This window comes from Aureobasidium pullulans (assembly GCF_000721785.1).
Source record: "Aureobasidium pullulans EXF-150 unplaced genomic scaffold scaffold_15, whole genome shotgun sequence".
In the NCBI taxonomy this organism is placed as follows: Eukaryota; Fungi; Ascomycota; class Dothideomycetes; order Dothideales; family Saccotheciaceae; genus Aureobasidium; species Aureobasidium pullulans.
In genome coordinates this window covers 28,120-53,306 of record NW_021941035.1, presented here as the reverse complement: position 1 = coordinate 53,306, position 25,187 = coordinate 28,120, and the positions used below count along the sequence as shown (strand labels likewise).

Sequence of the window (25,187 nt, the reverse complement as noted above, 5' to 3'; positions counted from 1 at the left end):
TAAAGCAGCAACCTCAGGCAAGTCAAGGCGATGGTATGCACGTTGTATGCAACCCCTTCGTCCGACCCTTGTAGAACATCTCTAAGCTTCGAGACGGACGCAGAAGGTGTGACAGACAAGCGAATCTATCCACATGAACAAGAGGCTGTGCGGAGAAGTCCACGCAACACAGAGTCGCAAACCACAGCGAAAAGGAGAGAGCAAATGATGGTGTGTCGGACTCGGAACGTGCCTACATGATACACCTCGTATCTGCAAGGCCCATCCTGGAGAATTGCAAACTCTCCGATATCTACATGATATGCACTCACACCGAGTCCCGACCGGAGTAGACGGGGAAGAACCCTTAGGAGAAGAGGCACGGTTCATGACTGGTTCAGACACACGGCTCCTCAATTGATCACACCTTTTCTCAAATCTAAGTTGTTCATCAATCGCGTTCCCCACTGCATACAGAAGAAACAAAAAGTGATAAATTGTCGTTACCGTAGCGGTGGGTACCTGCCTACCTGACAAACGGGTCGGCATGATTGCTTCTAAGAACCTGACGCATGTGTAGGAATAGTGATGTGCGTTGACCATGCTTGGTCTGGTGCTTGTCATTGCTGTTGTTGATACTTCGAGTCTTCATCATGGTATACCGTCATCAGCATCACCATCTATCCACACGAAATCCAAAATACAAAACAAAACAAAAGGCGAGTCCTCAATAGGCCATGCGATGACCACATGCAGTTCGATCAAGGTCTGCCCTTGTCAGCAATCTACTCTGTTTGGCGACCGGTCTGTGAGGTGAGTGGCAGTCCTGGAATCTCGCAACGTCACACTCGAGGTTACATCATCGTCCACCTTCTCGTTTTGTGCTGGGTGATGGAGGAGTTGGAGGGTGCGTTGCGCTTTTCGGGTTCCAGGACTTGTGTCACAGGCCTGTGCAAAACGACCGACACGGCCAATCATTACCTCGGCGGGGAGGTCCCATCTCAGACCGGTAGCCTCTGATTGGATCATCTTCCGCACCATGACCCTGGCCGCTCGAATGGCCGCTCTGCTGGGCTCGTATACACGCGTCATTTGGCCAACAGTTCAACCGAAGGTACCCGCCAAGGAAAGGTGCCACCCCGTTCTTGCAAGCCTTAGACGTTGATGGCGTCGTGCTAGCGTACCTTCTTCCTCCGATCAAGCACCGAGTCATGTTTTGGCAGGTCTGTCAATCACCTTCGCAAGAGTCATGAATGCGCTCGGTGGAAAGGATATTGAACGGGATGGGTACTTGATTGAATAATTGCAAGTTCATATTCCGTAGTAGCTTTTGGGCATACACCACATCTCGTGCAGTAGTAATGCCTCGTTTATATAGTACAGAGAATACCGCCAGTCTTGAAAAACAACAAAGAAAACAGAATGATGTTGCGCCATGTACGCCCAGAGTGTAAAACACAAAAAGCCATCTCCAAATCCATGGGTATCAAGTAGAAAGTGTAGCGATTGACGATGAAAGTTATTAGAGTTCCGGTAAAAGAGGTTCATGATCCAAACTCCAGGTTGGACAAAGTAGAAAAAGGGCTCCCGAAGATTACGAAGGCGCGTGAATCCGCCAGCGTATTCTGATGTCGCTGGAATCGGACATGTCATGGCGGTGATAGCCAGACAATATAATAATACACATGATACAAGGCGTGTGATCAAGAATCAGAAGTGGTTAATCGGGAATGTCGACGAGGCCTGAGTCAGCCGCAAGCAGTGATACTGCGTGCTTACTCGTCATCCGGAGAGGCGTGGGAGTCTTCGCCCTTGTGCACCTTGCGGTGGCGTCTAAGGTTGGACACGACTGAGAAGTGACGACCACATCCCTCAACGTCGCATGCAAATGCTGTCATGGTTGTCAGATTGTGTTACTTCGAATATTGAGGAGTGAGGGAAAGAACTTACGCTTCTCGCCAGTGTGGCTATACATATGGGTTTGGAGCGAGCTGGGGCGGGTGAAGCGCTTGTCGCAGATCTTGCACTTGTGCTTCTTCTGCGAGCTCGATGAAACCTTTGAGCTGAATTGGCCCATCATGGACTGAGGTGCAGGAGGGAGGGCGACGTTGCCAGACAGACCGGTGGGGCGGGGCAACGTGCGAGATGAGGTGTCGACAGACTCGCTCGCTGAGCTGTAGTCGCCATATGAAGCCTCGCTAACAGAGCCGTAGTATGATGAGGGGTAGGTGCTGGCGGAGGAGATGGAGGAGTGGGCTGAGTGTGTAGAGGGGAAGCCATATGAGTCGGACGAGCTTCTGCTCGAGCCCTGGTTGCCATAGATGTTTCTAGGAGTAATGTCCTGGCTCATGGCGACCATGCCTCTGCTGGCATCCAGTGCATCACTGAAGCTGTTGCGCTCAGCCTCGGTAGAAGCGGCGTTCAGCCTGTTGACGTCAATTAAACTGCTCTGGCGGTGCTTCTGTGCGAGTATGGGGTTTCCAAGGAAACTGTTCGATGCTACTGACGGGTGCGAAGAGCGACGGTCCTGGTGGTAGGCAGCGTAGGGGCTGCTGTTGGAGTACTCGCGGGCATATGAGGGCGCAGAGGTGGGAGCATACATGGCCCCGGAGGAGGGACCAGAGGTAACATAGGTCGAACCATAGGGACGAGGAGCACTGAGACCGTCTTGGCCTGGTAAGCTGGATTGCGCATAGAGAGCATCCAAAGAATCAATACCTGAAGCCAGAGTAGGAGCCGGCATGGCACTTGAGTGCATGGGCATCGACACGTTAACGCTGGGGGCTCTCGCCACCAAGTGATGTGCACCGGGATCGCTGACCATCGAAGGTTGCGGCAACGAGGTAGCATAAAGGTGGTGGCTCGGGGCGGGACCAGAGACCCAAGGGTTGGTGAAGTGCGGCGCGGGGTAGCGCATGTGGTCGTAAGACAGGCCAGTGACCTGTTGGCGGTTGTCGACAGCCATTGCCATTGTGAATAGAGGTATAGAGGGGGGAGAGAGAAGGTTTGAGAGGATGAAACGAGGAAACAAAGACTGATGTTGTTGATGTCGAGTGGTTGGTAGAGAAACGAGGCTCACAGCGCGTGTCGATGGTTTAAGGATCAACGCTGGAGATGGCTTCACAGAACGTGGAGAGGACGATCAGTGTGCGTCCAACGAGGGGATCAGCAAGTTTATGTGTTTCGAGTTTCCTCAGCAGGCGTGACCTCTGGTTGTTCAGGTGTCGCGTCAAAAAGCGGGATTTGCTAAGCCTCTAAAGGTGGATGGGCCGAAAAGCTTAATCACCAAGGGAAAGATGCTAGGGCCAGCAAGTAGCTCGAGGCGATTTCGGACGGAGGGTAGATGAGGTTGGGGTGCTGACAGTGGACGAGTCTGAAAGAGGTAAAAGATTTGTCGTCTTGGGACTTTGGACTTGTGCGGAGGACCGTAGGCGTTTCAAGTCTTCAACAAAGGTGGGCCTGTTCGTGAAATGTAAAGGATCACCGTCGACGATCAGCGGGGAGGAGAGGTAGAAATAAACCGCTCCTGCCCAGCGAGTCACCACTGACGTCGACTTACAGGCCGATGTGGCTGTCTTAGCTTCCTGCAGGGCTCAACCTTAGCAGCCAATCGCCGTCCGTGACAAGTCTCCACTTCTCTCATTCCTAGCCTTGATTAGCGCGACGGCCTTTCTGACTCGTTAAGCATGTGGGTTCCTAACTGTGCATACATATTTCCGAGTGCGAGCGGTTCAATTGATTGAGACTCACCTTGTGTCAAAGTTTACACTGCCACCTCCACCATTTCCTGCGTCCCTAGCACCCTCTTGAATCTGTTGGTTGATGCGTCGAAGCTGACGCCGTCCTGTCGCTGCTCCAAGCACAAAGCACCTTCCCTCCTTTTCTGCCAACATCAAGAAATTGGGAATCTGTCGACCCCGTTAACCTGGAACTTGTCCTGTGCATGAATGATGCGGCATTATCGACAGACATTTGTTTACCATCTGACTTTTACTGGTCCCATCTCATTCACTCTCTTCAGCTCACAAGCCTGAGCTTTACGGGCTACTCGGCGAGTTGACTTTTCTGCTCGTGCTGTTTGCCATTTGCCTCCTTCTCTTCTCGTCCGACCGGGAGTGGTTTCGTACGAAAGCAAAAAAGCCGTTGTCGGATTCAGTCCCTCGTGCCGTTGACTGGCTGGCAACTCTGACGCTTGGACATGGCGTTTGGCTGGCAGGTCGGTGGCTTACGGAGGTGGAGATTCCGTCCCAAGCTAAGACATTTAACCATAATGTAGCCATAACCCCTTGTCTTGTTCGTTGCGAGCAACGCCATCTCATTGGGTTCATGCTTCCAAGCCACTTGGAGCTGCTTAGCTGCGAAGGTATGTTTCAAGAAACGCCGCAGCCGTAATCGGGCTTTCCAAGCGTCCCAAGGTTCTCGTCATGCCTCAATTCGGGATACCCCAATAAACATCCGTCAATGACTCTTATACACTTCATGGCGTTTGCTTTTCCCCTTCGCGTAGAGAGTGTAAGAAAGCCACAACGGTTCAGGTCCACAGCGTTGTGATATTCCATGGTACCATGATTAAAGATTAGTGGAAACATTACCTGGCACTAAAGCCTGTATGGAGCTACGCTTGTCTGCCCAGAGAATCGTTGCGGTCAAAAGGCACACTACATGCCGATCGTTCCGCCAGCCACACTTTAAGTGCACCGCTCTTCTTCTGCGTACCCCTCGACCGTCACAACTCAGGGTTGCACTGCCGGCGGTCGGTACTTTTTGCACCATGTCCCATGCTATCGGCATCGTAAGAGAACGAAACAAGCAGCACGAGGTCGAAATAGACCTGCCACAACGGCCGCAAGACGCATCTAAGAGACTTCTTGCTTGATTGGTGGCGTTCCTAGACAAGAATGTTCAGGTGCGCGTGTGATACATGTGTGCGAAGCTGCTAGCTGCTGCAATTGGCTGCTTCTCCTCCCTTGCAATTCGCCCAAATAGGCATCTCACTGTCCACTTCCGAATAGCTCTGATCTTTATCCGGTCTGCGATTCATTCAGCATGCCTCCTTTTGCACTCTAGTCCTGTCAAATGCGGGATCCGTCGTGCGCCAGATGGATCAACCATGCGGCTGATAGTCGGAGACACGTTTGGGCGTGGACCAGCCAAGGCGTTGGAAGATAAAGTTGGCAAAGATGTGGGTTTTGTGTCGTGCGAACGACCACTTTCCATGTGCTCTCAACATGTCCGAGCGACGACGGCCTTTTCCCCGACCCAACTCGTTGGACCGCCGTCTGGAACATCTTGGGCTGTAGAAAAATGGCAGATAGCATCCCAAGGGACTAACGATTGTCAACCCAGTGTCTTGGCTCTGGTGGGATCGTCCAAACTTTGTTTCCCGTGTCGACCGCATGCGTGTGCACACCATTATTGTACGTCCGTAAGGAGTTATCGAATCGCATACCAGTTGAATCTCCAAAGTCTTTCTTTTGATGCCTTGTTTCCTTTTATGCGGTACGTACGGACCACTATGGGATTGGGTATATGCCAAGTTACGCTCCCCTACCAACTGGTCCGAGCAATCAGATAGTCTCCTAGGCGCGCACACGCGCGCGCCAGGGGGGCATGTCTTCATCTCTCCACGTGCAAACGCTCGCACAGTCGAAGATTATAGTCAAGGATCATACAATAATACTACGCACGGCCAATACATTTCAACCATGCACCTTGGAATTGGATCTCAACCTGAACTTGTGACCTGCCCCTTTTCGATATGTTCCATGCCAAAACGCCAATTCCATCGCATCTAATCTCGTATTGCACCGAGTATGAAGATCCATCAATCCGGTAAGACGGTCTTGTCGCCGTCGGACTTCATCCGAGCTCCAATTGATGGTCTGCCTGTGCGGTGCTGAGCTATACTGTCGACAGTGACATCCAAACTCGACGTGTCCACGTCCGGTTGAACTACATGGTCCAAGGGTCCATTTCGAGTCAGTTTCTCAATATTCTCACGTGTGAGCTTCGAGGGTCGATCATCAGTCACGCTGTCTTGTGTTGCTGTCTCTGTGGGTATACCCAAGAGCTTCTTCGGCGTCGCTGCACTTGCAAAAAGCTGTTGATCACGTAGTTGCATCGCCTTTTCTTCGTTCCGTAAGCGGTCCATTGAACGACTCTCTGCAGTCTCTGCCGAACGTGCAAACACAGAGTCATTCTGGAAATTTAGTTTGTTAAGCTTTGTCGAGAGGACATCTGATGCTCGTTGTTCCGATGTGGTCGGGCGTATCTCTGTGTCTGGCTGCTGCTCCTCGTGGGCAGTGTCCCTGGAGGGACCGGACTGGGGATGGTCTTGAGGATTGCCTGCGGGTTTTGGAGTCTGAGTGGCGGCAGAGGGTGGTGACAAGGCCGCTTTGCGCTTCTTCTCGACTGCCCACTTGAGCAACATCTGCTCGAGCGTCTTTCCCTTTACAGGCTTCGCCAGATAGTCGTTCATTCCGGCATTCTCACACTTTTCTCGGTCGCCTTGAATAGCGCTGGCAGTCATTGCAACAATGGGCGTGTTTTGAATCTGCTGGTCCGCAACAAAGGGCTCGCAGTGTCGAATTGTGTATGTTGCCTTGTAGCCGTCCATGATTGGCATCTGAACGTCCATGAGAATAACATCTGGTCTTGGACGATCAGGACTTTCTGGCTTTCTAAGATAGTCAAGTGCTTCTTGTCCATTCCAGACAGCATTGACAGAGAACTTGAGCTTTTTGATTGTCTTCAAGGCGATCTGTTGGTTGATCGGGTTGTCTATACGATGACACGTTAGTGATCTGATATGTTGGTTGGGTTTCGTTGTACTAACCTTCGACAACCAAGACATGTGTGTTCCGCCGTTCCTCGTCCGAAAGTCCAAGAGGCAAATCGAGCTGAGCAGGCGAGGCTCGACGCGAGTCTACAGACGCCTGGCGAATGCCCGGTTTCAGAGGTGAGCCTGGAGGCTGTGGGCCACTGTATTCAGACATAGATAGCTCAGATTGCAACCGGTGGGGTATCGGGCCCATGTCTAGCGGAGGCGAGTCGCCAGATAGATAAGGAGCCTTGTTGAAGGGGATCCAGAACGAAGCTTTCGTGCCCAAACCGAGCGATGACTCGAGAGAAATCTCACCATGCATGAGTTCGACCAACTGATATGGTTAGTAATGGAGAAACAGAGATCAGTGAGGTGCCACTTACGTTCTTGCTGATGGTCAAGCCGAGACCAGTTCCACCAAATCGTCTGGCAGTGCTAGAGTCTGCTTGTGAGAACGGCTGGAACAGTCTCTTCCTGACTTCTTCCTCAATGCCAATACCGGTGTCCTCTACAGTAAATTCCACAGCAACAGTCTCAGCGGTCTCCTCTCTAATCCTGACCTGCATCTTCACGCTTCCCTCAGAGGTAAATTTGATGGAGTTGGTCAGGAGATTTGTCAAGATTTGCCTCAGGCGGCCTGGATCGCCCATGACCTTGAGACGTTCGAGCTCTTGTGTCTCGTCGATATACATCAGACCCTTGCGTTCAGCCGCAAAGGTGAGCATCTTGTTGACATCGCGGACAACGACATTCAGATCAAACTGGACGTCTTCAATATCCAGTCTTCCACTCTCGACCTTGGAAAAGTCGAGGATGTCGTTGATAACGGTAAGAAGTCCATTGGCCGATCGTTGCAGATTTTCAGCGCACTCGCGTTGTTCCTCGGTCAGAGTGCCTTCGGTGTCATCCAATAGGAGCTCAGACATACCGATGACTCCAGCAATAGGTGTGCGGATCTCGTGGCTCATATTCGCTAAGAATTGAGACTTCATCTTGCTAGCTTCCTTTGCGGCCTCGCTTTGCGCCAATAGACGTGAGTTCTCTCTGTCGCGCTCACGAAGTTGCTCTTCCCGTTTCCTCAAGTCTGTCACATCCATACTGACAGCAACAACGCCATCCACGAAGGTATCACCTTCAACGCCAGCGTTGCGCTCCACCCGCTGAAGAGGAACAAATCTTGTGCGTACCCATCTGTTGCTCTCTTTCAGGTGCAATTCTGTGGTCTCGTCGAGTCGTTTACCAGAGAGAATGTTCTCGATGTACTCGCGATGATGATCTCCATCTAGAATGGCCGACTCATCGAGCAGCCCGTATACGTTCTTTCCGATGGCGTTGTTTCGAATGTCTTCGTCAGAGTGCTTCGAGTTGTCGTTCCACACAATAGCGCCCTCAAGCATCGAGAGATTGCGGTCGGAGTTGACTGACCAGAGCGTGATTTTCGCCATTTCAATTACTTGCAAGAGTTGTAGTCTCATTTGTCGTGCGTCTTCTCGAGCGAGGACCAATTCATGAATATCGGTACATGTGCCGAACCTGGACGTTGTAAGCTTGAGAGAATCAGAGCATTTTCACCATACACACCATTTGACAATCTTGCCAGATTCATCCTTCATAGGCACAGCTCGACCCAGCATCCAGCGCCATTCTCCATCATGAGACAGGCATCGGTATTCCGTTCTGTACTCTTCACCAGTGGTTAGACTGTGACGCCATCTCTTACCCGTCAACTCCATGTCATCTGGATGGAAAGGATTTTCCCAGCCGCTGCCGAGACTTTGCTCGACTGACAGGCCTGTATATTCGTACCACCTCCTTGAATAATAGTCATGCTGGCCAGTTGGAGTAGTTGTCCAGATCATTTGTGGAATCATGTTGGTTATATCCTCGAACTGTCGTTCGTTCTGCACCTTTTGAGCGGTGATAGTGTTGGCATATTCAGTGACATTATGGAATATGACCAAACCACCCAAGAACTCGCCGGTTTTACTGTCGGTGATTGTCTCGCCGTCGACGTCGTATATAATTTTTGCGCCAGTCTTGGGGTGATGCATACCGAGGCGTCTGTTTGTGAATCGCTTTTGTGTCGTCATGAGATGCATGATAGGAAACTCGCTCATAGGAAGCAATTCAGAAAAGTCCTCCTTCCAAAGAATGTAGCTTGAGAGGAAATCACGCTGATCGCGAACACCGGTCACGCCTTCGTCGCTATCAGGATAGACCATTCTGACGGCGGCTTTGTTGGGGATACCAAAAGACTCGTCCTTCCACATGGCAAAGGCTGGGTCGCTGAGAGAATTTAGGAGGGCGTCTTTCAGGCGATTGGACTTTGAGAATAAAGAGGGAGTTGCGGCAGAAGTGGTGAGAGATGGAGGGCCACTGGGCAATGGCGAAGGGGCGAAGACAGAAGGGCTGCCTGAGAGGCTCGTGCGATGTTGGTGCTGAGTGCGACGACCACTGGAACTAGAGCTTGATCCAGAGCCTAGGCCTGAGGAGAAGGTGGTGTGTGTCCTTGCAACTGTACGGTGGCTTGAACGAGAAGAGGAGGATTGGGTTTCGGCAGCAGAGGTGAAGACCAGTGTGTAGTAATCGGTGTCATCTGCAGACCAAACTGTGATAATGACGGTGGATTGGATATGGCCACTGGCGTCGTGGTTGACCTCTTTGGAACGGGGGAGACCAGTGGCAGGGTTTCGATTGGTGGAGAAGACGACATCGACAGCAGCATCGTGAACGGTGGTGCGGGCGAGGTTGGCACGGGTCAAGGGCACGGGTTTCGACTGCAGGCCAGCGGTATCGTAGCTCTCAGCAGTAGGAGTTATATCACCACCATCAGACTTTGACTCTGACTGGGCGCTGGCGTCGACAGCATCCTGTTTGATGGTATTGAGGAAATCTACCCAGCGCATCCACACAGGGTTCGCGTTCTGCAAAAGATCCATACCGAGGCTGTCCATAGGCACACCACCAAGAATGTCGCTGGCACTGCTGGCATCCTCCTGCTCGTTGCTCCCAGCACTGTCCACCGCAGGCAGTTGCAGGTCTATACCCAGCAGTCTGCCCATTGCTTCATTGGCAAGCACGACTGTCTTTTCACTAGAGAGGACCAGGAGCGGCATCGGGAGGTACTGCATGGCAGCAAAGGCAGTTTCGGACATGGTGGGACCGGAGGGGATGCGTATGGAGAGAGGCGACGAGGGCGAGTGGTCTCGGTAGCCCTCGTCGCAGGCATTGGAAAGGTCGAAGTAGCCACCGGAGCCGGCGGATGAGTCCTCGATTCTCATGTTGGTCCTCTGTCTCGGCGAAGGAGACGGCTGTCGACCTCGTTGAGCTGCGTCAGGATTCATATTGGGTTGGAGCTTGCGACGCCGGGCGCGCGCATTGCCTGACAGTCCAGCGAGCGGTCCTGGTATGCGACGGAGGCGGTATCAAGGCCGGGGGAGAAGTGTTTGCACTGAAATGTTACTGAAAATGCGAAGCGCCAGGACGCGGGACCGGCCGGCTAAGTGGCTGCTGTCAACAAAGCAGCAGTTCGCTCTTGCTCAACAGGCGTGCGTCGTCTATCTGGCTTTCAATACTGGCGCTGTCTTAGTGACGTTACCCGAAACTTTGTCGGCCAAGGAATGTAGCAGACAGAGCACTGCGAGTCGCTCGGGATGTTGCAACAATCTTCAAAGGGGTGCGGAAATGCTCTTCTCTTCTTCGCCCAAGCAGACGTCGCTTCAGGAAAATCAGAGTGCAAAGCTGCAGCGACAAGGCCAATCTTGCACATGATGGTTTGCAGAGCAGTTGTGTGATCGCCACCAGCGTTTCCTGTTTGGGCAAGAACTCCACCTGATCCTCCACAAAACCACGTTCTAGAAGTGGCCGGGAACCTAGGGGGAAAGGATAGGATGGCAGGTGTTAATTCACTCATGAACACCCAGTTGCCATGATGTGGAATTCCATGCTGACAATTACGAGGCTTCTGCCATCTACAAGATTCGGATACTCATCATATCTGTGCAGATACTCAAGTGCGATTCGTGCCTGCATTGGATTCTTGGAAACTGCATGAGGGCCCGTGCATCAACTCGCTGGCGTTCTTCGCCAAAGCTCTTCAACTCCTTCGATGCCGACCATCCGACATGCCACCATTCACCATACAGCAGTGTGCGATCCCTGCAGTGACATTCCTCATCTGTATAATAGCATATCCATCGCATTGGCTACTTCGCCAACTCGGTCCTCAGCCCCTGACCGGACAGCAGTCGGTCATACTCCATGTCTATGCCTTGGTGATCTTCTTTTGCTATTACAAGGCATGCTTTACAGATCCTGGCAGAATACCAAAAGACTGGGTGCCAAAGCAGAGCGAGATACTCAAAGGCCGTCGTTCTCAAGACGAACGACAACGGCAGAGATGGTGTCGCAAATGTCAGGCTTATAAACCGCCACGAGCTCATCACTGCAAGACATGTGAAAGGTTTGTCGTTCCTTCATATCTAGTAAATTCGGCCTAGACTCTGACACTGTAAGATGTATTCCTAAGATGGATCACCACTGGTAAGCTCCACCTGTATCTCTTTGTCAGCATTGTTCTCACCCATCAGCCCCTGGACAGCCAATTGTGTCTCGCACACTACCTTCCCGCACTTTGTTCGATTCTTGTTCTATGCCGTTGCTGGTATGTCACATCTTGGCTGTCTCCTCTGGTCGAGAATGTACCATCTATGGACGCAGAGAGAGCTGCCCAGTGTACGTGAATCCGTGCTCCGAATCCTAGCGTCAACTCATGATTTCTTCAGTACTTCGGACCAAGCCCCATGCTGCTTTTCGGCCTTTTCTTCATGACCGCTTTGAACTCTGTTGTCGTCTTTGCACTGTTCGTCCTGCTTCTTCGCACTTTGTGGTGTCTTGGAGCAAATACAACCACCATCGAAGGCTGGGAGATCGAGAGACATGAAACACTGCTTCGTCGTGCTAAGTATCTTGGTGGAGTTCTCGAAGGGCCGAACGGAGCAAAGGTTCGCATCACGAGGCAAGAGTATCCGTGGGACATTGGTATCTTTTCGAACATCGCTCAAGGCATGGGAAGCTGGAATCCTCTTGCCTGGTTCTGGCCCTTCTCATTTACGCCATCCATAGAGAGTGGTCTTGAGTTTGAGGACAACGGTCTTGAAGGTGTGTTTCGCAAAGGCCTCATGGGTAACACTAAGCTAATTCCACCACAGCTCCTGGCACTACGTGGCCTCCACCAGACCCGGACAGAATGTTCCGCATGGCACCCACAGAAAGAGCTTACGATCCAGCCAACGCTTTCACTCATTCTATGGATCCGGACGAGTTCTACAAGAGGCAGCAAGCCGATCAGACGCGCCGTTTCGTGGCCACAGACACTTTAGAGCTTCGACGAAGACAGCCTTTTCACATACGATATGACCAGAAAAACGTTCAGAAACGTCGCAACGAAGACTATGCTTACGGCACTGACTACGAGTCGGGTAATGAGGAACATGATGAGAAAGAGGATCAATGGGCGACTAAACCGGGTGAAGGTGAAGAAGGTTGGCGCAACTCCGAGGGCGAGAGGTTGAACGACTTCGGCGTCGATGAAGACGTCGAGTTCTACGATGAGGACGAGGTGCCGCTTGCTGAGCTGATGAGGCGGAAGAATCTAGCCAATGATAGTTCGACATATTGAGCAGGTCATCTCTGATGATATGCATGTCCTTGATTACTACCTGAATGGCTGATAGTGGGGAGGCCGGTTGCGGAGCATGACGCCCGACATCGCATCGCATACACCTCAGCTTCCATCTATGAGCTCGATATATCAACACCCATCGACGAGTCAAAAAAAAATTCTGTATCTCATCGAATTTGTACAAGCACAATAATATGAGCCAAACCAATGACAAGTGGTCGTCCGAGGTACTTTAATTCCATCATGAAAGAATCCATATATACTACCTCGCCTAAATCATCTATACCTCATTGCTCCGACCTAGCCACGTATTGCAAATATTGACATGAACAGGCCTATTCCAAAGCGGCCGGATTTGTTCCCAAACTTACCACCACCGTTCTTTCCTATCTCTCACCCAAGCCGACGGACAAAATCCTCGACATCGGCTGCGGCGACGGTCCCTTGACAGCCCAGATCGCTGCTTCCCTAACTGAAGGCTACATCCTCGGTCTTGACGCCTCATCTTCCTTCATCAATACAGCCCAAGAAAAGCATACTTCTTCAAACTGTACTTTCAAACTCCATGACTGCCGACGCATTGCTCAATGCGCCGAAGCTGTTGATGGCAGTTGGGATAAAGTGTTCAGTAACGCCGCTTTACATTGGATTTTACGAGAGCCGAGTACCAGAGACGCTGTCTTCAAAGACGTGCATGCAGCATTGAAACCAGGTGGTACATTTGTGTTTGAGATGGGCGGTAAAGGCAACGTCGAGGCGGTCCACTCGACCATCCTCTCTGTTCTCGTCGCCAATGGTGTCCCTATCTCAACCGCCCGCGAAGCATCGCCCTGGTTCTTCCCAAGCGATACTTGGATGACGCAACAGTTGCAGAAATCTGGCTTCGAGGTTGAGAAGTGTTACTTGGAGTACAGACCTACGAAATGTACTGCCAAATCTGCAGATGGGTCAGGTGGATTGGAAGGGTGGATCAAGTTGATGGGAGCCGAGATGTTGGCAGTTGTTGAGGAGAGCAAGAGACAAGATATCGTCAAGCAGGTTTGTGATATCTTGGAGACGGTGGTTACGAGGGAGGAGGACGGGAGTCAGTGGCTCAACTATATTAGGCTTCGTGCTGTTGCGAGAAAGATTTGATACGTCTGGATGTGAGGCAGGAACGATGAACGTTTTAGCATACCAGTTTTCAGAAACAACCTTGCTTTATAGATAACTGTATCGCTCTTTCTGCGATTGACTCAATGCTCCTATCTGTCACGATGTAATGTACATATAGGGGAATAGAAACCGGACCATTATGTCTTTAGAAACATCTACCAAAAGGCAAGGTGGTTTCCTACGTAGATGTAGCGTCCATAGAGGGCAAATAGCGATATGCGCTCTCGGTGGACAGTTATTTATACGTAAATATATGTTGCCTTCCGATGGCTGGAGAACAAAGAGGTACACGTCTGTGCCCGAAGCTCCAGATTGTTGCGTTTGTTGAAATGAATTAGGCATAAGGCCACGAACAATGGACGAAGATGGCTGCCACTGTACCAACTTATTTCTGAGTACTTCGAGTAACACTCAAAAAGGTATGGATGCACAAGAACTAATGTGGCGAGAGTAATATCACATAAGAGGTTTCGGAGACTGGTTGAGGGGGTGACCCTGATTTCTTGCCGGTAAGGCTTGGTTTGCAAGGAAGGGCTGCTGCCTTCTCTCATTCCTATACCTTCCCTTGCATTTCTCCATACTCTAAGGTGATTCATTGATTGCTGTGATACTTTGGAACTGGGACATATGTCCCCCTCCAGCAGATTTAGCTCCCGTTGTGCTCACACCAAATCCTGATCCACCTCGTAAGTATTATTGTTGATGCATATGATATTACAACAACTTGCCCTTACCAACTTGACTCTGTGTTTATATACCAGAGTTTGCGATACTGGTATTGTGCTCCTTCCAGTTGATGACGTACCAATATGCAGCTCCCGCATGAGGCGGCGGTACGTCTCTTGAAGGATCATGAAACCGGTCAGCTCGTATATCTCAATCTATTGGCTACCCTGGCTGCCGCCAGCCCTCTGGTAATATATAAAGAGCCCGGTTCCCTGGTTCTAGATGTCGGCCACTCCCTCAAAGTGATATCGACCGTAAATATGTTGGGCAATACCACCATCGACCTGGCAGTACTGACTATCGTGCTAACCTTAACCGGTCGGTTCCTTTACAAGGGCTATGTATGGCGACGAAATGCTGCGAAGTTGGTGAGTGGACCAGTCTCCCTACTAAGGAGGCCGCCCATGTTGACATTCGAGCAGCCGGGTCCTCCTCACCACCCAATATTCGGACATATGAAAATCATGGCTGAGGCTACTCGTGCTTCACCTCGAGGTGCTGCAGGTCAAAATGTACTTCTTATGGTAAAACATCTCTACGATTTACCGGATTTATTCTACCTGGACTTGTGGCCACTATTTGAATCGATTTGCATCACGACTCATCCGTCGATGAGTAGTCAGTTCGTGGTTCGAAGATCGATGCCCAAACATCCATGTATTACTTTCTGACGAAAGCTATGAGACCCACAAGCTGATATGCCCTGAAGTGATTGGAGAGTTCATGCAAACCATAAGTCGAGGCGATGATATAGTGTCGGCCGATGGTCCTCTGTGGAAAACATGGAGATCTGCCTTCAACCCTGGTTTCTCCGTTTCTCATATCATGACCATGATGCCGGGCATCGTCGACGACGTGGCCACATTTGCTCGGATTCTTCACGAAAAGGCGGTCACGAACGAGCTGTTTCGTATGGAGCACCTTGCAACTCGCTTGACCGTAGACGTCATCGGCCGAGTGGTTTTGTAAGTCGTCCTGTAAACCGATACTTGGCCACTGCCCAGAACTTATCGATATCAGAGACGATCACTTCAATTCCCAATTGGAAGAACATCCGCTCGTCACGGCGTTCGAAAGCCAAGTCAGATGGATGAAGATTATCCGTGGGTAACTCTTGAGCACGTGAAGTGTGTGACACTGACCTAAGCAGCTCTTTTTACAAAACCTGCGCAGATTTTCAACATCTTCCGTCCTTTCGTACATTGGTGGAACCTGAGGCAGATGGACACGTACGTGGGTAGGGTACTCGAAGAACGATTCGCGTCGCGCAATCTCAGGAGTAGAAAGACCAAGCATGTCATTGACCTGGCCCTCGAGACTTACCTCAAGGAAAACAACGTCAACGACACCTCAAAACTCGATCCGAGGTTCAAGGATGCTGCCATCAGAAATATCAAAACATTCATCTTTGCTGGCCATGACACAAGCAGTTCGACAATTTGCTATGCTCATTACCAACTCAGCCAGAATCCAGAGGCACTGGCTCGTCTGCGTCAGGAATGCGAGGAAATTTTCGGCCCAGATGTGACCAAGACTGGCGACATGATCAAAGAAGATCCATACCTGCTCAACAAGATGAAGTATGGCGACGCAGTGGTTCGTGAAACACTGAGACTACATTCTCCTGCGAGTGCGATTCGAAGTGGAAGCAAAGAGTAAGTAGCTCTCGATCCAAGAAGCCCATGATGCCAGTACTGACAGACTTTCAGCTTCTTCATCATAGATCCAGACACAGGAGAAAGCTATCCTACAGACGGATTTATGCTTCACGCTCACTCTCCTGGTCACCTTTTGAACCCGAAAGTGTGGCAAGAGCCCATGTCGTTCCGTCCAGAGCGTTGGCTTACAGACCAGGCACCACCAATAGGTGCAGACCGTGACGCTTTCGTCGCGTTCTCCAAAGGCATTCGTAATTGTATTGGCCAAGAGTTGGCATTGCTGGAAGTCAGAATGGTACTGGCCATGACGGTACGGCAATTCGACTTTCACGAGGCGTTCGACGAGGTCGAGAAGTTGAGAGAAGATGGCTCAGGCTACCCAAGCGACTTGAGCGGAGTACAGAAACAATTTGGTGAGAAGGCTTATCAGATCCAGCTGGGCACTGCGAAGCCGAGGGAGGGTATGCCATGCCGTTTCAGCTTAGCCAAAATGTAGAAATCATCTCGGTCGAGACTCTGGCAAGGAGATCTGGCAAAGCAATCTGGAAATAGAATGAGTATTTTGGCTCAGTCCATGCTCAGGGACTTTTCCGTCGCGGGTGCTTGTATATAGTTATCACAAGGAGCGGGCATTCTGTCAAGTGAGAGGTGTTCGGGAAGGAGGGCGTATGACTGCTCTCAATGGACCTTCAGATCAGTTTATATCATTGTGCCAATATCGCTGTTGGACAGTCGAGTTGACTGTGTTGTGGTATTTGAGCATAAGTCCACAGGTGTAAGGGTCGGCAGGAGTTGAATAGAGTGGATCGGTGGAGCTAAAACGGGAAACAACGTCACCAGGGAACCCCAGACGCGGGCAGCTGCCACCAACGACCCAGACCTTCCCAGACGTCTCTTTCTCCAAAAGCAACCATTGAAGATCACCTCTGCATAGGTCGACAAGACACACGACAATGGAGTACGAACCCACAGCCGACGACGCAAATGTCGACCTCGCCGGCCCCGGCCTCCACGGCAAGCTGGAATGCCGCGTAACGGACCCTCAGAAGGAGAACGAAGGCACCCAGAACCCTTTCATATCATACCTCGTCACCACAGAGACCGACTTCAAGTCCTTCGTCAACCACCATTCACAACTGCGCCGCCGCTTTACCGACTTCGTCTTCCTACAAAAACACCTCACGCGCGAGTACCCGCAATGTGCCGTACCGCCGCTGCCCGACAAGCACAAGATGGAGTACGTCCGCGGCGACCGCTTCGGCCCTGATTTCACTTCTCGTCGTGCGCACGCTCTGAATCGCTTCTTGAACCGCCTCACCTTGCACCCCGTCCTGCGTCGCGCTGCCCTTCTCGCCCAGTTCCTTGAAAGCGACTCATGGAACTCAACCATGCGATCCCGAGCCGCCCGCGGCATGAGTGCTGGTGAGGCTGCTGCACCGAGTGTTCTGGAGACATGGACAGATAGCTTCCTGAACGCTTTCGCAAAAGCCCACAAGACGGATCGCCGCTTTGTCGATGTTCGCGAGCGTTCCGACAAGCTCGACGAAGACCTCTCGACCGTTTCCAAATCAGTCTCCCGCCTGGCACGCCGTGAATCTGACCTCGAGGGTGACTATGCAGATCTGGCAACACAATTCCAAAAACTCGCTCAGCTCGAACCTGGCGTGCAGAACGAGCTCACTAGCTTCGGCTTCAGCATACAATCAAACTCTCAGGCTTGGAAAGACTTGCGCGAGTATACCGATCAAGACTACCTCGGCAGTCTGCGCGATATGGAAGCCTACATCGCTTCAGTCAAGGCTCTCCTCAAGACTCGCGAGCAAAAACAACTCGACTTCGAAGGCTTGTCAGAATACCTCACCAAAGCCGCCAGCGAGCGCGACCACCTAGCTTCAGGGCCCAGCATGGGTGCCTCTGGCTTCATCCGCGCCAAAATCGAAGACGTCCGCGGTGTCGACCACGAGACAGCCCGCAAGGAACGTGTACGCAAGCTTGAGCTACAGATTGAGCGCCTACAAAACGAAGTCGAAGCCGCGAAAAAGACAAGCGAGGCCTTCGATATCGAGGTCGTCAAGGAGGTGGACGATTTCGAGCGCATCAAGGCAACAGAGTTCCGCGAAACGCTTGGAGGACTTGCAGATGCCAATTGCGAGTACTTCCGCTCAACCATCGATACGTGGCAGAAGTTTATCGATCAGATGGAACGCGAGCAGAGAGAGTCAGCGACGAGTTAGACGCGAATCTTTGATGATACCACATGCTGGGGTTTCACGGCGTAAATTAAGCAGGAAACGAGGAAGCCTTTTTTGAATGTGTAATTATGATAGCCTTATTCTTTTTCTTTGTTGAGCCTTCTCGGATAAAGGGGAAATGTGAATTTGTTGAATGCTCAAAGGCTTTGCTTACTCTCTTGCCTTTACTGGTCGTGATGTGATTGATGTGTTGTACAATCATTGTTGATGTTGGTTGTTCTTTCCCCTTCCTCTACGTTCCTGGTTTGGCATCGACAACCACATCGAAGTTTGATTGCCCGTTTGCTCCTTCTTCAGCCAAACCAAAACCGATGATAATGCATTCCCATCCTTTAAGAAGAAGTGCGTCTGACGTTCCAACCATCAGGCATCCGTTCTTGACAAGGAGATCCATCTAATCATCAAAGAACGAACCCCTGCCAACCTCTGGATCATAAGTATCGACCTTTCTGTCCTTGTTGCTTGCAGAGTTTGCCGATCTCTTCTTTCTGCCGCTGCTGCCGCTGCCGGTAGACTTGCTTGGGTCGCGCTTGTCCCAGGCCATTTTGCCGAAGAAGGAGGTGATTGTGACGACGATGAGGACTAGGAAAGTGCGGTTGCGCTGGGAAAGGGGTATTGTTGTTAGTGTGTGGGTGGTGAGAGGGGAAGTGAAGGAGAAGGAAGGGGGAGACTTACGGTCATGATGGCGGGTGGTTTGTGGGTTTGTTGTTGGTAAGGTGAGGGAAGTGGTTGTTATTGTTGGGTGGAGATCGTGGGATCTAGTGACGATGTGTGGTCTGCTTTTGTTTGCGAGAGGCAGAGGCGTGTGAGATCGTAGGATTAAGAAAGCTGGCGAGGTAGTGACGATCTATATAGACGAAGGTCAGTCTTGTGTCGCCGGTAACAAGAAGAAGGCAAGGCCCACCGGCGCCGAAGAGGTAGACTTGATGTGCTGATGATGGATGAGATTGTTTAGTCCTGGATCGACGTTGATGTTGTAGTGGTTGTGGTTTAGGAAAGCACCAGATGTTGTGGCTGGCGATCTCTGGTAGACAGTAGAGAAGAGAAGAGGCGAAGAGGTTTGCTTGGTCGATTTAAAGAAGGGCGAAGCGGAGGTTTGAGCAGTGTAAGTGACGAGAGGGAATGAGAATGAAAGTAAAGTGATCAAGCAACAAAACAAGCCAATCCCGCGTGCAAAGTGACGAGACACATGATCTGTGAAAGGATACTCATTGACCTGGCCCAATGCGAACAGAGGTAGATAGTGTCTCAGTAGCTGGCACTCGGATCAATCCACCAGCATCGCTCTAATTGATATCAGGCCCTCAACATGGCAGTGCAAGAGAGGAGAACATGTCCCCCGGCACCACAGAACTGCCATACCAGCAAAAAAGAACCATACCATCCTTCCCTTCAAAAACAGCAAAAAAACCTGAGCCTCGAAAGCTCCTGGGAAAACCCTTCAGACGTAATTTCCTTGATCTGTGCCACCAGAGAAAGCTACTCTCTGGCTCGATTGATTTAAGACTACATGGCGGAAACTCGGATGAGTTTTGACAAATCGTGAGTTGGTGGTTAAGCCATTGCGCCAACTCAGAGGATTATGGAAAGTAATTCAATTCTGTGGCTTATATGGCATATGGTGTGGAGCAGGAGAACCAGGGTTCGATTCAGGGGGTGGGAAGTTGGGATTCTTTTGGCTTTTGCGGTTTATTCTTTCTGATTGGGAAGGGGAAGGTACGAAAGGCAATTGGCACAGTGGCTTGTGTTCGCCGTCAGATCAGATACACGTCTACTTGATCCAAGCTCTTGACCATGTTCTCTTGCCTCTTACTACGGTATTCTGGAAGTGCGAGTACTATCGACACTTGCCCTGACCGACTCGGTGGCAGTAGGTATCCTCTGAAGTGCTGGCATGATATCTCTGTCCCTCACCGTCACGGTCGTCGTTCTGGCATCTCTCACGACCAAAACTGTTTCGCCCGAGTTGCGATAGTCGGTCTCACAGCTCACCAGGGGCTGTGCTGTCTCGTCCTCGGTCGGCGCATTGTTCTGTCCTGGACTGAGTAATCTCGACATGCCTTCGACGCCAGATTTCTCGACAGACGTGGAGACTGGTTGTATGTCCACCGAAGGCAAAAGGTGCATGCCTGGTCGAAGAGGTACCAAGACGAGTGAGACTTTTGTTTCTTCCTCATCGGCCTTGAAATTGAAGCGCGAGCGCTTGGGTCCAGCGACGAGCCATGGACCATCGACAGGCGTATCGATGGTGTAAGAGAAAGCGAGAGGCGCATTTGAGGCTGGGGCTGTACTGGCCCAGCGTCTCGTGTGTTTGATCGTGAGAGTGGCAGGTAGCGGGCGGCCGATGATGACCGCATCGGAAGAGTCTTTGCTATCGAGGTGAACAGTGACTGTGTGCAAGACATCGACAGTTGGAACTTCGACGGAAAGCGTGATTTTTCTTGTCAAGGCAGCACCTGTCGACTCGTCAAGATGTAGCTTCGGATTGTTCTGCATAGTTGATCAGCCTAAATATCACAAATTTGTTGAATACCAGTCGACTCACCGAATGCCACTCCTGCAACCAGTCGTCCAAACTTTGGAACTTGTCAGATGGCAGACTGGCGACAATTCTCTCCCAGCCCATCGACTCGTATGAAGGTATTTGAAGTTCTTTGAGCAGTACAGCCTGCTCCAATTGTTGAGGTGGTGCGTGAGATTTCGCTCTGTTTAGAAGGGTAGGTACGAGCAAGCGACGCAAAGCCACAAAAGGGCTGGTCGCGACTGCCTTCTCAAGCATGTCGCCGAGCTTCTCGAAAATCGCCTCGTCAGAGCGTATGTATTCCACCGCTAGCGCCAACGAAGCTTCCTTTTTGTCCAACTCTGCGTGCTCTGCTTCCTTCCTCGTGATCTTGTAGGTCAGACCAGCCGGCTGTTTGTCAAATACGATCATCGGCAAGGGGCAAGGCAAAGCTCGCACTCCGTATGCCTGTGACTCCTGTACCTGCACATTCGTAATTTGTAAGGGTATGCCATTTGTCGTCCTGATGCTGAAACGTGAAAAGAGAGCCTGAGATTTGAAGATGTCATTAACATCCACGTCCAGAGGCAGTGCTGCCGAGACTGCTGAAGTACGCAGGTATGCGAACGTCCCTTGGCTGGTCTGATATGTTGCTTCGAGCTTCACAGTAAGCTCATCAAGGCTTCGCTCTGTACTATAAGGTACACGAATCTTGACATGTGTCTGTAATTCCACAGCACCGAGTCGGAGCGTGCCAGCTTGTGATGTGTCAAGTTGCTTGTGATCGTTGTCAATAATTTCGGCATCTGCGGTGTGTAACCTCAATCCAGCAGAGGCAGACTTCAAACGCAGATCAACACTTTCAGCTTGGTTGCGACCTGTTGCAACTGCAACGACGATTGATCGTATTTTGTCGATGTGAATCTCTTTGGCCAGAGTTACTCGAGCTTCCAAGGAGTCTCCATGAGGATAGATCAGTAGTGAGGGGCCACTAACACTAGGTCTTCTCTCAGATGCACTAGCATTGGTGATGCCCAGTGGTGTAGTCTGTGGCTTCGGCTGGAATTCGTGTGAAAAATGCAGTTTTCTGGATTCCAGCACCAATTTGTCGACAAGGTAATGTCCATACGTTGTGACGTTCGAGTGGACCTGGATCTTCGCGACGCCTCGTTTGAGGTGTACCGGGCCATCAGTCTGTAGGATGACGTCTTGACTAGCGTCACTAATCAGTGTTAGCCGTAGTCTGACGCGATCGATGGTGAGATCCTCGTCGAGCAGATGCTTGACACGGATATTCAGACTGAACCCATCCTTGTCTGGATGATGCGTAACCTCTGGGCTAACATCGATGTTGGCGAAGAAGTCAGACATCGAAGCGGTAAAGTTGTAAGGCATTTCTTCCGAGAAATTCACAAGCTCTTCAAGGACACCAGTGACATCGACAGTATCTTCATCCAGCCAGGCGGAGGGTCCACGAACCCTGGGTACTGCTTTTGTCATACGATGCCCGATGACCTTGCCGAGCAGGCTCAGCATGACCCTCATGTACTCGTCTCGCCGGTGAAGATCCTTCAGACATTTGGCGTAAATCCTCAACATCTCACCGTGAACGTAGGACCAACTGGTCTTGAGGAAGGTTGCGGATGCTCGTTGGAAATAAGTAGCTGCCTGGGCAACATCACCAAGTTGACTGCAGAAAACGTCAGCTGAGCGGAAGACTAGCATGGCATTGGTAAAAACTTACTATTTGAGTATGGCAAGATCGCTGATGACCGAATCTGCAGATTTTGTGTGGTTTGCTATCGTGAAGTGTGATACTGCAAGCTGGCTCAATCGCTGTACCGGGGTCAGTGCCAGTTTGATCATTTCAGAGAAGATACTCGTACCTCATAGGCAGCTCTAAACTCTTCTAGAGATGCAATAGCTGCTGACAAGGGAGCACTAAGAAGCAATTTTGCTGTTTCTGCTGATGGTAGAGAAGCTTCCGGCGCATCTCCATCGACAGCAGGCGCCGCGTCTCCTGTGCCGTCAAGATCAACATTGGCCAAGGACTGCGCTGCTTTGATTGCGGCCCAGCCAGATTGCCATCCTTTTTGCTTTGCCAGAGCTTCAATAATCCTCCGCTGCGTCAGAAAGAGTTGAGCCCGACCAGATGCGAGGATCGCAACACCAGATCCACTTGTGGTGACAGTATCTGGCTGGGAGCTAGGGCTAGATTTGGCATATCGTTCATTCTCATAAATAGTTTGCGGTGTAAGTTGTGAAGAAGAAGACACACTGCGCTGTAAAGAGCTTGTCCGATTTGGATGAGTATTTGCTCCTTGAGGAAAGTTGAAATTGCCCTCTTTCTTAGATAGGACACTTGGTGTTTGGTTTTGTGATGGCAATGAGGCTCTCTCACCAGAAGAGGGAAAGTCCTTTGATGCAGTCTCACTGAGCACCTGATCGAGCACAGCATGCGTCCAAGAAGAAGCGATGTTGTCAACAAGAGATGGAATATGAGAATTGTTGTCAGACCTACACAGCTATCAACAAAAAGATCTATCTGAAACAGGACGAGGATGTAACCGTACCCTTCGGTGAGTCCGTTGCGAAGAGCACGAGCATTGGTAGCAGCAAAAAGAGCTGCCCTCTTACAGACTTCAGCAGCATAGGTCAAGTTATCGTCTTTGGGACCACCTCTGGTACTGGAAGGTCTGGCCTGTTGAAGGTTGCCACTTCCAGCGCCGAGACGAAGCAAAAGTGTTCTTTGCCTCGCGAATATGTAGAGACGAAAGTCAAAAAGGGATATAGTGCTTGAGACTATTGCACCACGATAATCCTTTTTGGTTAGATCGAGTGGCTGGTCAAACATTTCTTGAAACTGCGAAATTAGTTGCTCAAGCTTGGAAGCACCGGATTGTGCGCCGACGATCTCTTGTATAGAGTTCTTCTGATCATCAAGGTTACCCAGAAAGGTACCTTGAGCAGCTCCTGGCTCGTTATCACGAAGCGCAGAATCAAGTCCTGCGGAAAGCTCGTCATAAATTGCCAAAGCGTCCTCGACCAGACCGACACTTTCGAAGCCCCGAGCCAGACCTTCTTTGAGGGTGAAGAAGGTACAAAAGTTCCAGCCAGGGAGTGCACGCTGAGAGTCTTTTTCACGAATGTCATCCTCATACTGTGACACGCGCAAGTCGAAAGACATGAGTATCAAGGTCTTGAACTTTGCGATGAGGTCCTGCCAGGCATTTTCTTGTTCCTGCGGACTCTCAATGTAAGGTTGTGTGACAGGAGTCTGAGGTAGCAGCTGTGGTGGGACATCTTTCTTTTGTAATCTGATTTGCGCGATTCGCTCTGGACCAGATTTGGAAGAAGCGGTAAAGTCGGCGCGTATTTTGTCCAGCACAGTCCTGGTGCTCTTGCCCGGCCATTTGGTTGTGCTCGACGGCCTTTCAACCAGCTCGTCGGGCTCTTTCTTGGATGCAGCGGTCCAGCGGGGCTCGGAAGCGGCAATGGTATCAGGAATAACAACGTGTAAGATGAGCCATTCTGCAGCATCGTGGTCCTCTGATTTGTTCACGTTGGAAGAACTCTGCGAGGGTGGAGCCGTGTCCCTGAGCCAGTCACGCAGGAGCTGTCGTGATGAAGCCTTGTACGTGTCCTTGTCATCGCATCGCAGCAGATATATCCTGAGGTAGGGGGTTTGGCGCAAGCCAGGAATTTGATGTCTTCGTTCTTTGGCGACAGAGGGAGCACCAGCTCTAGAACCATAAGAGTCGACACGCTGCAGTTTGTCGCTCTCCGAGGCTTCGGTCTGGGCATCGGGGACGAATTCGACATGGAGAGCGCCGATGGACCGTAAAGGTCTCGAGGGAGATTTCCAGTTCAGGTTGCGCAAAGGTAATCTGGATGCTAGGTCACGCGAGATCAAGGGGAATATACCAGAGGGATCGTGGTACTCGACTGAGATGTAGTCAGAACATGAATGCCGTGGTGAGAGGTTACGCGACGAACCAGTAACCTTGGAGCTCAGAGTCGACTCCATGGCTTGATGCGACCAAAGTTGATGCAGCGATTATGGTATATTAGAGAAAGCCCAAGCGTCGGGGGAATGGATCATGATATTATATCAACGCATGATTTTGGTGAGAAGTCGTAGACTAGATAGAGCGGCGGAAACAGAGTCACTTCGTAGAAAGCCAATTGCAGCAACGTGCCATTGTTTGAGATGGTGGATAGGGAGGTGGGAGCTCGGAGGAACGGCGACTTGTGGCCGGCGGGCCAAGGCTTTTGTCATGGCTTGTCGCATGGTCAGCAGCGGAAGCCGGGCCAAGGTCGAAGTGCAAGTGCAAGTTGGGAAAGCGACGACGGCGAACTGTTGATTGAATCCAGTCACTCCACCACACCACACAACTCACAATGCAGTCGT

General features: G+C 51.0%; 6 protein-coding genes across 6 annotated transcripts; 3 read left to right on the top strand and 3 right to left on the bottom strand.

The window, feature by feature from the left end:
• Window positions 1–1,258: 1,258 nt before the first annotated feature.
• Window positions 1,259–3,446, bottom strand: M438DRAFT_322812 (uncharacterized protein). Its single transcript, XM_029902979.1, has 3 exons — window positions 2,698–3,446; window positions 1,930–2,646; window positions 1,259–1,870 (listed from the first exon to the last, which is right to left on the bottom strand). The coding sequence occupies exons 1-3, from the start codon at window positions 2,948–2,950 to the stop codon at window positions 1,755–1,757; spliced, it is 1,086 nt and encodes a 361-aa protein (XP_029758293.1). The 5' UTR covers window positions 2,951–3,446; the 3' UTR covers window positions 1,259–1,754.
• Window positions 3,447–5,803: 2,357 nt separating this feature from the next.
• On the bottom strand, window positions 5,804–9,957 carry M438DRAFT_376146 (uncharacterized protein; the record flags this gene model as incomplete). The annotated part of the gene is made up of 4 exons (XM_029908643.1): window positions 5,804–6,759; window positions 6,815–7,136; window positions 7,186–8,335; window positions 8,384–9,957. 4 exons carry the CDS (start codon window positions 9,955–9,957, stop codon window positions 5,804–5,806), a joined length of 4,002 nt encoding a protein of 1,333 aa, XP_029758292.1.
• Window positions 9,958–10,926: 969 nt separating this feature from the next.
• On the top strand, window positions 10,927–12,482 carry M438DRAFT_376145 (zf-DHHC-domain-containing protein; the record flags this gene model as incomplete). Its single annotated transcript, XM_029908642.1, has 5 exons — window positions 10,927–11,264; window positions 11,318–11,344; window positions 11,392–11,536; window positions 11,587–11,962; window positions 12,013–12,482. The coding sequence occupies 5 exons, from the start codon at window positions 10,927–10,929 to the stop codon at window positions 12,480–12,482; spliced, it is 1,356 nt and encodes a 451-aa protein (XP_029758291.1).
• A 333-nt stretch (window positions 12,483–12,815) lies between these two features.
• On the top strand, window positions 12,816–13,619 carry M438DRAFT_277985 (S-adenosyl-L-methionine-dependent methyltransferase; the record flags this gene model as incomplete). Its single annotated transcript, XM_029900966.1, has 1 exon — window positions 12,816–13,619. A coding segment is annotated over one exon (804 nt), but the record flags the coding sequence as incomplete, so codon positions are not given.
• Window positions 13,620–15,074: 1,455 nt separating this feature from the next.
• M438DRAFT_407313 (cytochrome P450) lies at window positions 15,075–18,424 on the top strand. The gene is made up of 5 exons (XM_029909891.1): window positions 15,075–15,331; window positions 15,540–16,021; window positions 16,076–16,485; window positions 16,718–16,799; window positions 16,959–18,424. Exons 1-5 carry the CDS (start codon window positions 15,149–15,151, stop codon window positions 18,256–18,258), a joined length of 2,457 nt encoding a protein of 818 aa, XP_029758289.1. The 5' UTR covers window positions 15,075–15,148; the 3' UTR covers window positions 18,259–18,424.
• Window positions 18,425–18,624: 200 nt separating this feature from the next.
• Window positions 18,625–24,803, bottom strand: M438DRAFT_322794 (uncharacterized protein; the record flags this gene model as incomplete). The annotated part of the gene is made up of 6 exons (XM_029902978.1): window positions 18,625–18,877; window positions 20,122–20,766; window positions 20,822–22,466; window positions 22,521–22,612; window positions 22,663–23,293; window positions 23,350–24,803. The coding sequence occupies 6 exons, from the start codon at window positions 24,801–24,803 to the stop codon at window positions 18,671–18,673; spliced, it is 4,674 nt and encodes a 1,557-aa protein (XP_029758288.1). The 3' UTR covers window positions 18,625–18,670.
• Window positions 24,804–25,187: the final 384 nt, after the last annotated feature.

Excerpts from the sequence above, each read along its gene's own strand:
- M438DRAFT_322812 (XM_029902979.1), bottom strand. The coding sequence starts at position 2,950 with ATGGCAATGGCTGTCGACAACCGCCAACAGGTCACTGGCCTGTCTTAC. Across the intron at positions 2,647-2,697 it reads GGCTCCTACTCTGGCTTCAG|ACGGTCTCAGTGCTCCTCGT; the intron begins GTATTGATTCTT and ends TACCAGGCCAAG. Across the intron at positions 1,871-1,929 it reads TAGCCACACTGGCGAGAAGC|CATTTGCATGCGACGTTGAG; the intron begins GTAAGTTCTTTC and ends CAACCATGACAG.
- M438DRAFT_407313 (XM_029909891.1), top strand. The coding sequence starts at position 15,149 with ATGGAGATCTGCCTTCAACCCTGGTTTCTCCGTTTCTCATATCATGAC. Across the intron at positions 16,486-16,717 it reads CACTGCGAAGCCGAGGGAGG|ATCAGTTTATATCATTGTGC; the intron begins GTATGCCATGCC and ends ATGGACCTTCAG. Across the intron at positions 16,800-16,958 it reads TTGAGCATAAGTCCACAGGT|GTCGACAAGACACACGACAA; the intron begins GTAAGGGTCGGC and ends ACCTCTGCATAG.